Raw genomic sequence first — 12559 nt, 5'->3', positions numbered from 1 at the left:
GGAAACAAAAGAGAAGAGAGCAGGAGGAGGAGGAAGAAGACAAGGAGAAACAGAGAGAGTAAAACAGGCAAAATATTCTGCTTATCCAAAAAACAGACATGAGAACATGGAGACAACAACAGCACCAGAGCGCACACACACACACATACACCCTCATTTCTGGATTGTTTTTTTTTTGTATTACACCTCAATGTGTATTTTATGAGAGTATGCATAACATGTAGATTACACAGAATGCATTGCAAGTCCTTGAAGAGATAGTTCACCCAAATATTGATTTACTATTTACTCTCCCTCAAGTGGTTTCTTTTTTCTGCTGAGATATTTTGAAGAATGCTTTCATTAAAAAAAAATCTTCTTATGTGTTCAACAAAACAAAGAAACTCATAAAGGTTTGGAGCAAGTAAAGGGTGAGTAAATGATGACAAAGATTTCAGTTTGGAATGAAAAAATCTAAAATATCCCGTTTTGGATGATAGTTTTTAGCTTTCTTCAAACAGGATAAATAAAGTCATAAAAAGGTTTAAACAGCACAGATGAGAGAGTACATAGTGAATAGTAAATTTCATGGTGAACTATCCCTTTAAAATGTTACTGAAATGTTTTGTTCCTTACTTTTAGTACTACTAATATTAATAATTATAATAATAATAATAATGAATTATGTACTATTGAAATACTTAACATACAAAGGAATAATATTAATAATATCAACAATAATAACAACAACAACACAATAATATTAATAATAAATTATGTACTAATTATTTACTTAAAATACTTAACATACAAAAAGCCTCATAACAACAACAACAACAACAAATGCACTTTTAAAACACTTAACGTACAAAGGAATAATAACAATAATAATAAAAATGATGTCTTATTAAATTACTTAACACACAAAGATGCAATAATAATAATAATAATACTAATAATAATAATAATATCAAAATAAAAAATGTAATAATAATAATAATAATAATACTAATAATCAATTAAAAAACTTAAAGACAGAATAATAATAATAATAATAATATAAAAAATAAAATAAAATAATAATAATAATACTAATAATCAATTGAAAAACTTAAAGACAGAATAATATTAATAATAATAATAATAATAATAATAAATTATGAACTATTGAAATACTTAATATCTAAAGGCATAATAATAAAATAATAATAATAAACAACAACAATAACAACAACAACAACATATAATAAGTAATAATAAGTATGTACTATTAAAATACTTGACGCACAAAGGAATAATAATAATAATAATAATAATAATAATAATAATAATAATAATAATAATAATAATAATAAAGTATGTACTATTAAAATACCTAACGTACAAAGAAATAATAATAATATTGATAATAATAATAAGTATGCACTATTAAAAAACTTAGCGTACAAAGAAATAATATCAATATTATTATTATTATTATTATTATTATTATTATTATTATTAATAATAATAATAATAATAATAATAATTTGTTATTATTATTATTACAAGTATGTACTATTAAAATACTTAACATACAAAGAAATAATAATAATAATAACAACAACAACAACAACAACAACAACAACAAAGTATGCACTATTAAAATACTTAACGTACAAAAATAAATAATAATAATAATGATAATAATAATAATAATAATAATAATAATAATATGTACTATTAATAATATTAATAATAATAAAAGTATGTACTATTAAAAGACTTAACGTATAAAGGCATAACAACATTGACGACATCAAATGTACTTTTAAAATACTTAACAAAAACCTAATAATAATAATAATAATAATAATAATAATAATAATAATAATAATAATAATAATAATAATAATAATAAAATGTACTATAACACACACGCACTCACACGCACACGCAAAAGCAGCAGGGTGCAGGACTCTCAACAGTGCTTGAGGGTCTCAGTGTGATAAGGCACATGGGAATGAGAGTGAACACACACAATCTTTCACATGAACGGATAAGCACTTATGGAATGATCACTGGCATATACAGTGATTAAGGTGAAAACACCTACTCACTGCAGCTGAGGCCAAAGAAACAAGACAGAGAAATTAGAGCAAGAGAAAGATGAGGTGGAAATACAGTAAACAAACAAACACAGGCCCACACACAGAGTTCAGATCTGGTAAATGCACGTGCGTGTGTGTGTGTTTGTGTGAGTCACTGAGGTTTACACACCTGTAGAAAGACTTTAGGTTAATATAAACATGAAGAAAACCACATCACAGCAAACACAAACCAGACTCATTAGTAGAGTTATGCAACATGTTTAAAATCCACATGTAACATTATTGTTGATTAAATTAAATTGGCTTTGCTCCTGCTGCTGTTGCCAAGACAGGTTAAAATGATGTCATTAAGATTTTATTTAAAGATACTTCACCGACAATTATTTAAACCTTAACTAAATAAAAATAAAATAATAAAATAAAGTTAAATAAAACTGAAATGTCATAAATCATATGTTATTTAAATATATTTCACATACAATTCTTTAAACCTAAAAAAAAATAAAATTAATAAAAAATGTAAATAAATAATAAAACAAAATTAAAATGATGTCATTAAGAACTTAAAGATATTTAAAATGCAATTCTTTAAACTTTAGTTAAATAAAAATTAAATAAAATTAAATGAAAAATATATAAAGTTTTATTTAATTAAAACGATGCCATTAAGATACTATTTAAAGATACTTCACATACAAATCTTTAAACCTTAGTTAAAAATAACATAAAAATTACATTAAACTGAACTAAATAAAATAAAATTTAATAAAAAATAATTTAATAAAACAAAAATAAGAAAATTAAATAACCTTAGTTAAAAAAAGAAACAAAATAAAACATTTAAATTTAAAGATAAAATGAATTAAAATTAAATTAAATTGATGTCATTAAGATGTTATATAAGTTTACATACAATACTTTAATCCTTAGTTAAATAAAAATGTTAAAATTATATATATATATATATATATATATATATATATATATATATATATATATATATATATATATATATATATATATATATAATAAAATGTAACAAAATAAATTTTATTAATATTAAAAATGTTATTAAATAAAAATAAATAATAGTTCAATTAAAATGATATTATTAAAATCTTATGTAAAGATACTTTTAATAATTAAAGGACAATACAATTATATAAACCTTAGTTAAATAAAAATACTAAAATAAAAATAAATTAATATAAAAAATTTATTACATTTAAATAAAAAAAATTATTATAACAATGTCATTAAGATGTTATTTAAAGATACTTCACATCCAAAAATAAACATAAAATAAACATTAGTTTGAAAATACTATAACTTCATCAAGTTAAATAATACAATTTAATATTAATATATCATTAATAAAAGAAAAAAACTAAATGTTTGAATATTCTTCACATGAATGAAAAAAACATATGCAAAAATTTCAAATTTTTTTGATTCACTGATTAAATCTCAGTGTACTTTACACCTTCATTAACTGCATTTAACATTTACATGCAATTAAATAATGATTGGCTTTAATTTTAGTTTAAACGTGTGCTTTCACACCTTTTCATGGGCTTTTTGGCTGTTGTTTTTGTCTATTAATTAAATTTAAGTGTTTCTTTTATAGCACTTCAACAAATTATATCTGCAGATTTTTTCAGGCAGTTTTTTTTTTCCAATTTTTTTTTCTTATCATTGATCCAAGTCATAAATCTCCACTTAAGCAGTACTTCCATACACCAAACGTCATCGTTTTATTCATATCTATATTTAAAAGGATTTTTTTTACCCTATTTACCAGAAAAAAATACACTTAACACTGACATGATATTTAACCTATATGTACTTTACATAAATATTTAATTTTAATATATATAAACCAATATATATACCAACATATTATAACATATTAAATATTTAACATATATAGCCATATAATGAGAGTTATATCATCTTGCAGCATCTCAGTTACAAAACAACAAAGCAACATATAGTGATAAGCCCATAATGTTCACTTAACCACATCAATAGTACATCCTTGAATAAAAACAGCAATAAAAGAATGACACTACTATTGAAAAATTCATGGACTAACAAAACGAGAACATCTCTCTCTCTGGCCATAAAGCATCAGATACTCATACATATATATTAAATGTCATTCATCAAGAGAGAGAGTGTGTGTGTGTGTGTGTGGTCTGTGTAAAGATCATAGGGTTCCTGAGAGAATTCACTCGATATGATCTCCTCCATGCATCATTTATATGAGCTCCTCTCTCATTGGTGGAGAGCTTAGGGAAGAAGACGAGCAGAATTTATGGACAAAGATTTGAGTCTTGTTCTCATTTCCCCTGCTTTCATTTCACACACACACACACACACACACACACACACAGGCAGAATTCACACTATCAAAGAGCATCGTATCACCAAGGTCTGCATTTAAAGGTCTTTAAGTGCTTGCCAGGCAAAAGTGTGTGTGTAAAAGGAAACATGGTCTCTGACTGTAATAGATCCCACCATTAATGAGGGAACTTCCACAACGGGATTCTCTGATCTGGCCGGCAAGTCTCAACCAGCAGACTTTCATGACCAGCAGGATGCCTTATTTGAAGTAACTTGCTTTCTTTACCATGCTAAATTTTGAATGCTATGATAAGGTTATCAGATATACTTTGAATCTACTTAATACAAACATCATGTAATTATAATCAAGAAACAGTAATCGATCATCAACACCAGGGGTCACCAAACTTGTTCCTGGAGATCCAGTGTCCTGCAGATTTTAGCTCCAACCTCTAATCAAACACACCTGAACAAGCTAATCAATGTCTTACTTAGGTATACTTGAAACAGCCAGGCAGGTGTGGTGAGGCAAGTTAGAGCTAAAGCCAGCAGGGACACCGGACCTCCAGGACCGAGATTGGTGACCCCAGATGTACACTGTATAAAATGTAATGACAATATGTCAAGACAACATGCACTTTTATGTTGCTTTCACTTATTTTAATAAGTTAATCAGGTTTCAACTCAATTTTTAAAATTATACTAAGTTTAACTTAATATTTTAGTCTGTTTTATTGATGTAGTTGAGATGACTAGCAATGTTAACAACAAAATTTAAAGTGACAATTTTTTCACAGTGTATCATCAATAATCACATTGAATTTATAATAAGACAATTATAATGTCAAAGTATAGTAGTTAAGAAGCTTATTTTGTGTAAGAGAATCAGATCCTTCGATCAGTGACCCAATGAATCAGCCCAAAATGTCCTTGCTAATGTATATGTGTTAATGTACATACTCTTAAATATTTTAGTTTTATAAATGAGTACACCCTTTACAGATCTAGCTTTACAGATCTACTTTCTATAGCATGCTATACACTGAACATTTATATAGGTTGAATTTAAATAAACTAATTAAATGTTATAATGTTCAACTCAAATTGTTTATTTAAATTAAACCCAAATAAATTCTTAATCTTAATCTTAAAACAAAAATTTTAAATCCAAGGAATCATCTCAGATTTTTTTTTTTCCAGTGTTCGGGATATTGGTGTAAATGCATTAGATTAGTCAGTACCAAAAGCTAAAACTGAATCTAATCTACTATAACAAAAGTACAGCGAAACTAATATGTTAGGGAAAAATATGAAATCAAATTAATTGTATTATGTTTCTATTCCATCAAATATTACGTGACCACACTCTTATTTTAATGAATATAATGGTTTATTGAAACTGTTTTATTTGAATGTGCCAAAATATATTGCCAAAATACTGTATATTGACTGTGAAATTAATAAGGGGGTGTACTCATTATACAGTATATATTATTCTTATTGTTATATAAATTATTATTATTATTATTATTATTATTATTATTATTATTATTATTATTATTATTATTAATGTAAATTAGTATTATGTAAAAAAGTATTATGTAAATTATTATTATTATTATTATTATTATTATTATTATAACTGTTAAAATACAGTATATTGAATGGGAAAGTAATAACGGGGTGTACTCATTATACATTTTATGTTATTCTTATTGTTTTATAAATTCTTTTTATTATTACTACTACTACTACTACTACTACTACTACTACTATTATTATTATTATTATTATTATTATTATTATTATTATTATTATTATTATTATTATTATGTGAATTAATATTATGTCAATTAGTATAATGTAAATTAGTATTATGTAAATTAGTATTATGTAAATTAGTATTATGTAAATTCTTATTATTATTTATAATATTATTATTGTTAAATACTGTATATTGACTGAGAAATTAATCAGGGGGTGTACTCATTATACAGTATATATTATTTTTATTGTTAAACAAATTATTATCATTATTATCATTATTATTATTATTATTATTATGCAATTTATTATTATTATTATTATTTTTTTTTTATATACATAAATTATTATTATATATTATTATATAACGCTGACTATAAACGCAAACGAAAAGTGTCCCGGTGTGTATGAGCCTTCAGATTACAGAACTTCACGTAGTTGTATCTCCACCAAATATTGTCGTATTCTATCATAGTATAAATCAAAATGTTTCTAAATTTCCAAATCTCCACTTCTGACTAGATTTGTGGTCAACGATTATGATGTGTGCAAATAATCTTACATTACTTCTAATAATACAGATCATCTTATAATTTCACAGCAAAGTCTGAGACACTTTAATTAATTAAAATGATTAATTTTCATTTCAAAGAACTGATTTGAGATTCAGCAATCCCCTCATTCAAGCTAAAGTGCCTCTGTGCAGCATCCGCCTCAGAACTGCGGTGTGTTTCTATTAAGACATTGGGTGCTAAAAGAGAGAAGTGTGTGTGTGTGTGTGTTTTAAGTGTCAGCTCCTCTTCTGGCTGAAGAAACACCTGTTTGAAAGTAGAATAAAGGTAAACAGGACAGGTTTTGGATCCTCCAGAAGATCTTACCTCTGACGTAGAGGTTTGCAGGAGCCGAGTATCGAGTTCCCGCGCTGTTCACCGCCACACATTCATACTTGCCCTGGTCTGATTCCTCGCTGTTCTCGATCTGCAGCGCTCCTGCAAACACAACACGCACAATCACACACGACGCACAAACAGAGGCGGCCAGAAGTAAACAACATACAGTTGAAGTCACAATTATTAGTCACTTTTTTAAATATATTTTCCAAACGTTAATTAACAGAGCTAGGAATTTTTCACAGTATTTCCTAAAATATTTTTTCTTCTGCAGAAAGTCTTATTTGTTTTATTTTGGCTAGAATGAAAGCAGTTCTTAATTTTTTTGAAAACAATTTCGTGGTCAATATTATCAGCAGAACAAACCACTGTTATACAATGACTTGCCTGATTACCCGAACTTCACCTAATTAAGTCTTTAAGGGTATACTTTCACTTGGCTATCCGAACAGTGCCCAGGCGCGTCTGACTCCCATTTCCCCATTCGTTTGACAAGTATGAGTGATTTGAATCAGCCCAGGTGTGATTTAGTTGGCCGGACCTGGCCCTGTTGAAAGAGGTGTGCCAGAGCGAAGTTCGGTTGGGCTTTAGCATGGTACACTTGTAGTGTTTCCCCCACAGACATGTGGTACAGGTGAATTGGGTAGGCTAAACTGTCTGTAATGAGTGTGTGAATGAGTGTGTGTGGATGTTTCCCACAGATGGGTTGCAGCTGGAAGGGCATCTGCTGCGTAAAAACGTGTTGGATAAGTTGGCGGTTCATTCTGCTGTGGTGACCCCCATATTAATAAAGGGACTGAGTTGACAAGAAAATCAATGAATGAATAATCTTCAAAACTGATCAGACGCATTATCGATTAAGGATGCTTTCACACCTAGACTTTGATTCGAAACCTGTCTTGTTTGCCCGGTTAGTTTGTGCAATCGCGTTTGGATCTGCGCCAAAACAATTGGTCCGAGATCGATTGAAACGAACTCTGGAGCGGATCGATTGTGGTAAGAAAGCGGTACCATCCGAGCCCGGCTATATCACAGTGTTTTATACATATATAATAGGCATACGGCTATATGAAGAGAGAATTATGAGTAGGGTGGAAGGTCATTCAAGACATCTCAAGTCTCCCGGAAGTTCCGGGAATCTCCTGCAAATGCACAGAGACTCCCAGACCCCCGCAAATGAGTAATAATCTTGTGTTTCCCTCCCAGTCTTCAAATACATCACGCACCCTTCTCACACCTCCCTAGTGCATCCTCCATCGCTTTTCAGACACGTTGCACGTACCCTGTCAAACCACCACCCCCCGTGAAAACTGAGCGGGACTCAAAATAAGCCGTGAAACTCTGACCAATGTGAGGAGAGTTTACTCACACGTGACTTGTTTTAGCTATTTTGGTCTGTTTAGAAACTTTGCATGTGAAAGCGAACCGCACAAAGAACAAAAAGCAACAATGTAACAATTGTAATCTCTGTTTCGGAACAAATGAATCGATTCACAGGTGTGAAAGCACCCTAAGTGAGTGAGATCGAGCTCGGAAGGTGAAAAATGCGATGTGAGTGCGGGAGATGGGAGAGGAGACAATCACGCCTGGGGACAGCTCAAGACAACTGAGCCTAGTGTGAGTACACCCTATATGTAACTTTAAGCTGAACACTAGTATCTTGAAAAATATCTAGTCAAACATTATGTGCTGTCGTCGTGGCAAAGATAAAACAAATCAGTTATTAGAAATGAGTTTTTAAAACTATTACGTTTAGAAATGTGCTAATAGAAAAATATACAGGACGGCTAATAATTCAGTCTTCAACTGTATTTCTTCTTAAACAGCACGGACACATGGACTAACACTCAGCTGGCATATGACCTTTCTCGTCTGTCTAAATACTGAAGGAAAAGAGCAACATCTTTCACTGCGCAATTCAATAAATCTAAAGCAAACTGAGTTATTTATTCATTGTGGCAAGTAAAAAGAGCTGCGGGCTACGCCAGCTATATCCGTCACAGTGTGTAAGCTCTGCTATTCTGCTAGTCGAGACAAAGCCGCGCTCTTGGAGAGTAAATCTATCAAGACATAATACAGCGGCTGCAATTACTGTCAATACGTCTTCAACACATCCACGGAAAACAAAAGAAGATCCAGGTGGACTAATACTGGAGATTTATTTACCTTGGACAGATTATAACATCTCCCTCACACACTTACCTGGTTCCAGCATTCAGTTCATCTTTGACAACACACACACAAGATTTATAGACAGATATTTTGCAATTATTGGGTTTTTAGTATGGAAGTGCTGTTTATTTATTTATTTATTTTTTTTTTTTTGCGTGATGTGACATACATCATGCAAACTGTGGATAATGGAAGCACACGAAGACAACCAAAAGAAACAATGCTTTCAGTGTATTTCAGAAGTATTCCTGAAATGCATTATGGGATGGGTTTATAGTAAATATGTGCATTAACAATAGAAACATAATCAGAGACTGCGAGTGCATGAGACCTCATTAGAAAACTGAGCATTAACCTCGCTCCAATAGCGTGAAATACTGACGAATGACCCGTTAATACACTTATAGCACACATAAACACATATAACCAACTATATATATGTACAGTGCATCTGGAAAGTATTGATAGCACTGCACTTTTTTTCACTTTTTTATGTTACAGCCTTTAAAAATGGATTAAATTAATTTATTTCTTTAAAATTCTCTGCATTATCCCATAATGACAATGTGAGAAATGTTTTTTGAAATTGTTTCAAATTTATTAAAAAGTAAAAAAGCTGAAAAATCACGTGTGCATCAGTATTCACAGCCTTTGCTCAAGACTTTGTTGATGCACCTTTGGCAGCGATTACAGCCTCAAGTCTTTCTGGATATGGCGCCATAATCCTGGCACTCCTGTCTTTGGGAATTTCTGCCCATTCCTCTTTGCAGTTCCTCTCAAGCTCTATTAGGTTGGATAGGAAGCGACGGTGTACAGCCATTTTCAGATCTCTCCAGAGATGTTTAATAGGATTTAGGTCTGGGCTCTGGCTGGGCCACTCAAGGACATTCACAGAGTAGTTGTGAAGTCACTCCATTGATATTTTGGCGGTGTGCTTTGGGTCATTGTCCTGCTGGAAGGCCCCAGTCTGAGGTCAAGAGCACTGTGAAGCTGCCGCCACCATGCTTCACTGTAGGGATGGTATTAGCCTGGTGATGAGCGATGTCTGGTTTTCTCCGAACGTAACATCTTGTATTCACTCCAAAGAGTTAAATTTTTGTCTCATCAGAGCAGAGAAGTTTGTTTCTTACGGTCTGAGAGTACTTCAGATGTACTTCCGTCCGAGAGGCTTCCGTCTGGCCACTCTACCATACAGACCTGATTGGTGGATTGCTGCACAGATGGTTGTCCTTCTGTAAGGTTCTCCTCTCTCCACAGAAGAACGCTGGAGATCAGACAGAGTGACCATCGGGTTATTGATCACCTCCTTGACTAAGGCTCTTCTCCCCCGATCACTCAGCTTAGATGGCCGGCCAGCTCTAGGAAGAGTTCTGGTGGTTCCAAACATCTTCCACTCACGGATGATGGAGGCCGCTGTGCTCATTGCAACTTTCAGAGCAGCAGAAATGTTTCTGTAACCTTCCCCAGCCTTGTGACTCGAGACAATCCTGTCTCGAAGTTCTACAGACAATTCCTTTGTCTCCATGCTTGGTTTGGGCTTTGACAGCACCACCAACCCTGGGTTCTTATATAGACAGGTGTACGCCTTTTCAAATCATGTCCAATCAACTGAATTAAGCACAGGTGAACTCCAATGAAGCTGCTGAAATATCTCAAGAATGATCAGTGGAAGTAGAATGTACCTGGGCTTTATTTAGAGCTTTACGCCAAAGGCTCTGAATACTGATGTACATGTAATTGTTCAGCTTTTTTTATTTTTAATAAATTTACAGCAATTTCAAAAACTCTTTTTTTCACATTGTCATTATGGGGTATTGTGTGTCGAATTTTGAGGAAATAAATACAATTTTATACATTTTGGAATAAGGCTAACATAAAAAAAAATACTTTCTGGATGCACTGTATAATTAAAAAAAAAAATAAATAAATAAATAATAAAAAATATATATATAAATAAAAAAACATTACTTATTATTGAAGTTATTATAGATTATATAGGAAGAGGTTTCAGAAAATGTAATGATTTAAACACGTTTAAATCATTGTGAGTATTAGGTATTTTTGAGTCTTTTATTATGTAATTAAAGTAGTTTTTCTGTTTATATGCAATATGTTTTGCTATTATTTAACTGAATGACATTGTATTCTCTATAAATCAAGCTAAAAATGTATTACAGTCAATTGTTTGATAGGGCAAAAACGGTTTAAGTGAGAAAAATAAACAGGATGCATTCTAATGTACAAAAAGGGTCATAAAAATGATTGTTTAGATCGTCGACCCACTTATGAATCCTGCAATATTATTTGGAATGGTATTTCTCTTCCCCAAAAAAATAAGTAAGTGCAAAATCTAACTAAAAACTATCTGAGATGGTAAAATAATAAATAACAAAACTATAGAAAACTACATAAACTGTCTTCAGATTTGCTGTTGAAATATGATGCTTTCAACCCAGGCTCATTATGGATACATACCCCTATATATACATTTTTTGGAGAGCTCGAAATACGTCCCAGGAGCTACGTTGATTTATTTTTTATTTTTGCAGTTTTTCTTTTTATGAATTCACTAAAGGCCGCTGTGTGCATTTTTTCAGATCTCAAATTTCTCTCACAAGTGCCATTCGCGTCTGCTATTCTAGCATAAATGCACCAGTGGGCGCTGCCAACTGATTGACTGACCGATCGACCTATAACCCCACCCCCCTTTCCTAAAACCAATCGATAGTGTTTTTAAAGGCACCGATTGACCCGCTCACCCACTTCTCTAAACCCAACCGATAGTGTTTTCAAAAGCAATTTAGAAAAAAAGAGACAGCAGAAAAGCTGTCCACATGGAAACAAGCGATCATACCATCAGCAGCGTCATACCACCCCGTAGCATTCGTGTTTAAGACGAAATGCAGTCATTCATAGCTCTGGCTATATAATTTGCGCTCTCCAGAAATGCATACAGGGGTACGCATTCACAATGAGCCTGCGTTGGATGCTTTCGACTTGTCTTGTGGGATTCACCCATGAATGAACTCCCCCTTTGTAAAGAAAGCAAGGTATCTGGTGGTTTTGTTTATCCTGCCATGTTTGCTTGAATCAGATGTCCATTAGTGAGACAGACAAGCAGAGGTTCATGCACAGAGACGAGGCCGGAGGAAGACAAAAAGACTCCAGAATGAGAGAGGATGTGGGACGGGGTGATGGAGCGACACTTTGGGGTGATTTTTGGACATTTCTGTTTTCAGCATTCTTACCTCTGATTGGTGTACCACCTGGTGAGGTAATACGAATGCAAATAAGATTAAAGAGAACTGTTAGTGAGAA

General features: G+C 31.7%; 1 protein-coding gene across 25 annotated transcripts in view; it reads right to left on the bottom strand.

Annotated features, from left to right (window-relative positions):
• ptprfa (protein tyrosine phosphatase receptor type Fa) overlaps positions 1-12559 on the bottom strand; it is a 527055-nt gene that overhangs the window by 154820 nt on the left and 359676 nt on the right. For 15 of the 25 annotated variants that reach the window (XM_073952512.1, XM_073952514.1, XM_073952519.1 and 12 more), the window contains 1 exon segment: positions 7058-7168. In XM_073952512.1, the coding sequence (XP_073808613.1) occupies positions 7058-7168 (111 nt within the window). 25 annotated transcript variants of the gene reach the window in all.

This window comes from Danio rerio, chromosome 6 (genome assembly GCF_049306965.1).
Source record: "Danio rerio strain Tuebingen ecotype United States chromosome 6, GRCz12tu, whole genome shotgun sequence".
Lineage (NCBI taxonomy): Eukaryota > Metazoa > Chordata > Actinopteri > Cypriniformes > Danionidae > Danio > Danio rerio.
The sequence above is the reverse complement of the archived record's forward strand: the minus strand, read 5'-3'. Positions and strand labels throughout refer to the sequence as shown.